Raw genomic sequence first — 1,118 nt, 5'->3', positions numbered from 1 at the left:
TGGGGCCTGGGGAGCCGGGGCAGGGGAGGAAGGTGCTGGGAGCCAGCCCTCGGTGGATTTGTGGAACGTTTCGTGTGCGTTGGTGACCGGGAGCAGCAGCCCGGTGGCTCGTTCATCTGGAGAGTTGGGATCTGGGTGTTCCGGCCCCGCAGATGGGTGCCCTCTCACCCCCCACCCCTACCCAAACGCGCGGCGAGTAGAGAAAGTGCTGTTTTAGTGCCAGAGTAGCCTGGAGGAAGAATAGGGGGAGAGGGGGAAGAGGGCGAGGGAGAAGGGGAGAGAGAAGAGGGAGGGAGGGGGGGGAGAGGGAGACCGAGGGAGAGAGAGGGAGAGAGAGAGAGAACGAGAGAACGGGAGGGAAGAGGGGAGGGGGAAGAGGAGGAGGGAGGCTGTGTCAGGATTTTGCTTGAATGTGGGATTATGTTGTGTCAATAAGTTTAAGGTGGAGAGAGCGAGGCTGAGGGTGGTGGTGGAGGGGAGGAGGAAGGCCTTGGCTGTTTAAAGTCTTATTTCTGAAGGTAAGTTATGGCTTTGCAGGGTCGCGATGACAGAAAACTTGCAGATCCTTTATCCGGGGATGGGGTCGACGCCTCTAGAAAGAGCTCCCCAGCCTTCTGAAGCCACACTCGTGCTACACTGTTATTTGCTGTGATCCGGGTCGCTAGTAAATTACAGAAATCAGACTCGAGGTTTCTTTTCCTCCTCCACCTCGTCTCGCTCACTCTTACCCTCAGAAATTTATTTTTTTGGGGGGGGGGAAGGGAGGGTATTCTATGAAACTTAACGTTAACTGAGACCGAACCTGAGCCCTGTAATTTACAAGGACCCTGAATCCTAGAATCTGGAACACGTTTCTGTGTGAAATATCCGCGATCATTTCTGCTAAATGAGGAAGGTAAAACGAAACGATGCAAAAAGCTAAGACACAACATGTACGACAGAGGGGGGGGGAAGAGAGACAGAGAAGCTATTTTTTGCTTTCCTTTCTGTAGAAAGGAAAATAAAGCGTGCATTCCCCTTCCTTCCCGGTGTGTAGGGTCTAGTCAATATTTTAACTGAGGACAAATTAGTCCAGGTGGATCTTGTTGAAAAGTTTCGCGAGGTGGGGTGGAGGTGGG

The 1,118-nt window shown here is 52.9% G+C and overlaps 1 protein-coding gene across 3 annotated transcripts in view; it reads left to right on the top strand.

Moving 5' to 3' along the window:
* Positions 1–1,118, top strand: part of BBX (BBX, HMG-box containing) — a 275,885-nt gene that overhangs the window by 821 nt on the left and 273,946 nt on the right. Inside the window, exon 1 of one of the 3 annotated variants that reach the window (XM_021710055.1) lies at positions 681–895. The exons of the other annotated variants lie outside the window; for them this stretch is intronic. Within the exon in view, the coding sequence (XP_021565730.1) occupies positions 887–895 (9 nt within the window). The 5' untranslated portion in view covers positions 681–886. Of the gene's footprint in view, positions 1–680; positions 896–1,118 lie in introns of those variants that run through there. 3 annotated transcript variants of the gene reach the window in all.

Source organism: Carlito syrichta, unplaced genomic scaffold (assembly GCF_000164805.1).
Source record: "Carlito syrichta isolate Samal-C Ts95f unplaced genomic scaffold, Tarsius_syrichta-2.0.1 Scaffold287976, whole genome shotgun sequence".
In the NCBI taxonomy this organism is placed as follows: Eukaryota; Metazoa; Chordata; class Mammalia; order Primates; family Tarsiidae; genus Carlito; species Carlito syrichta.
This window is presented reverse-complemented; position numbering and strand designations above follow the sequence as displayed.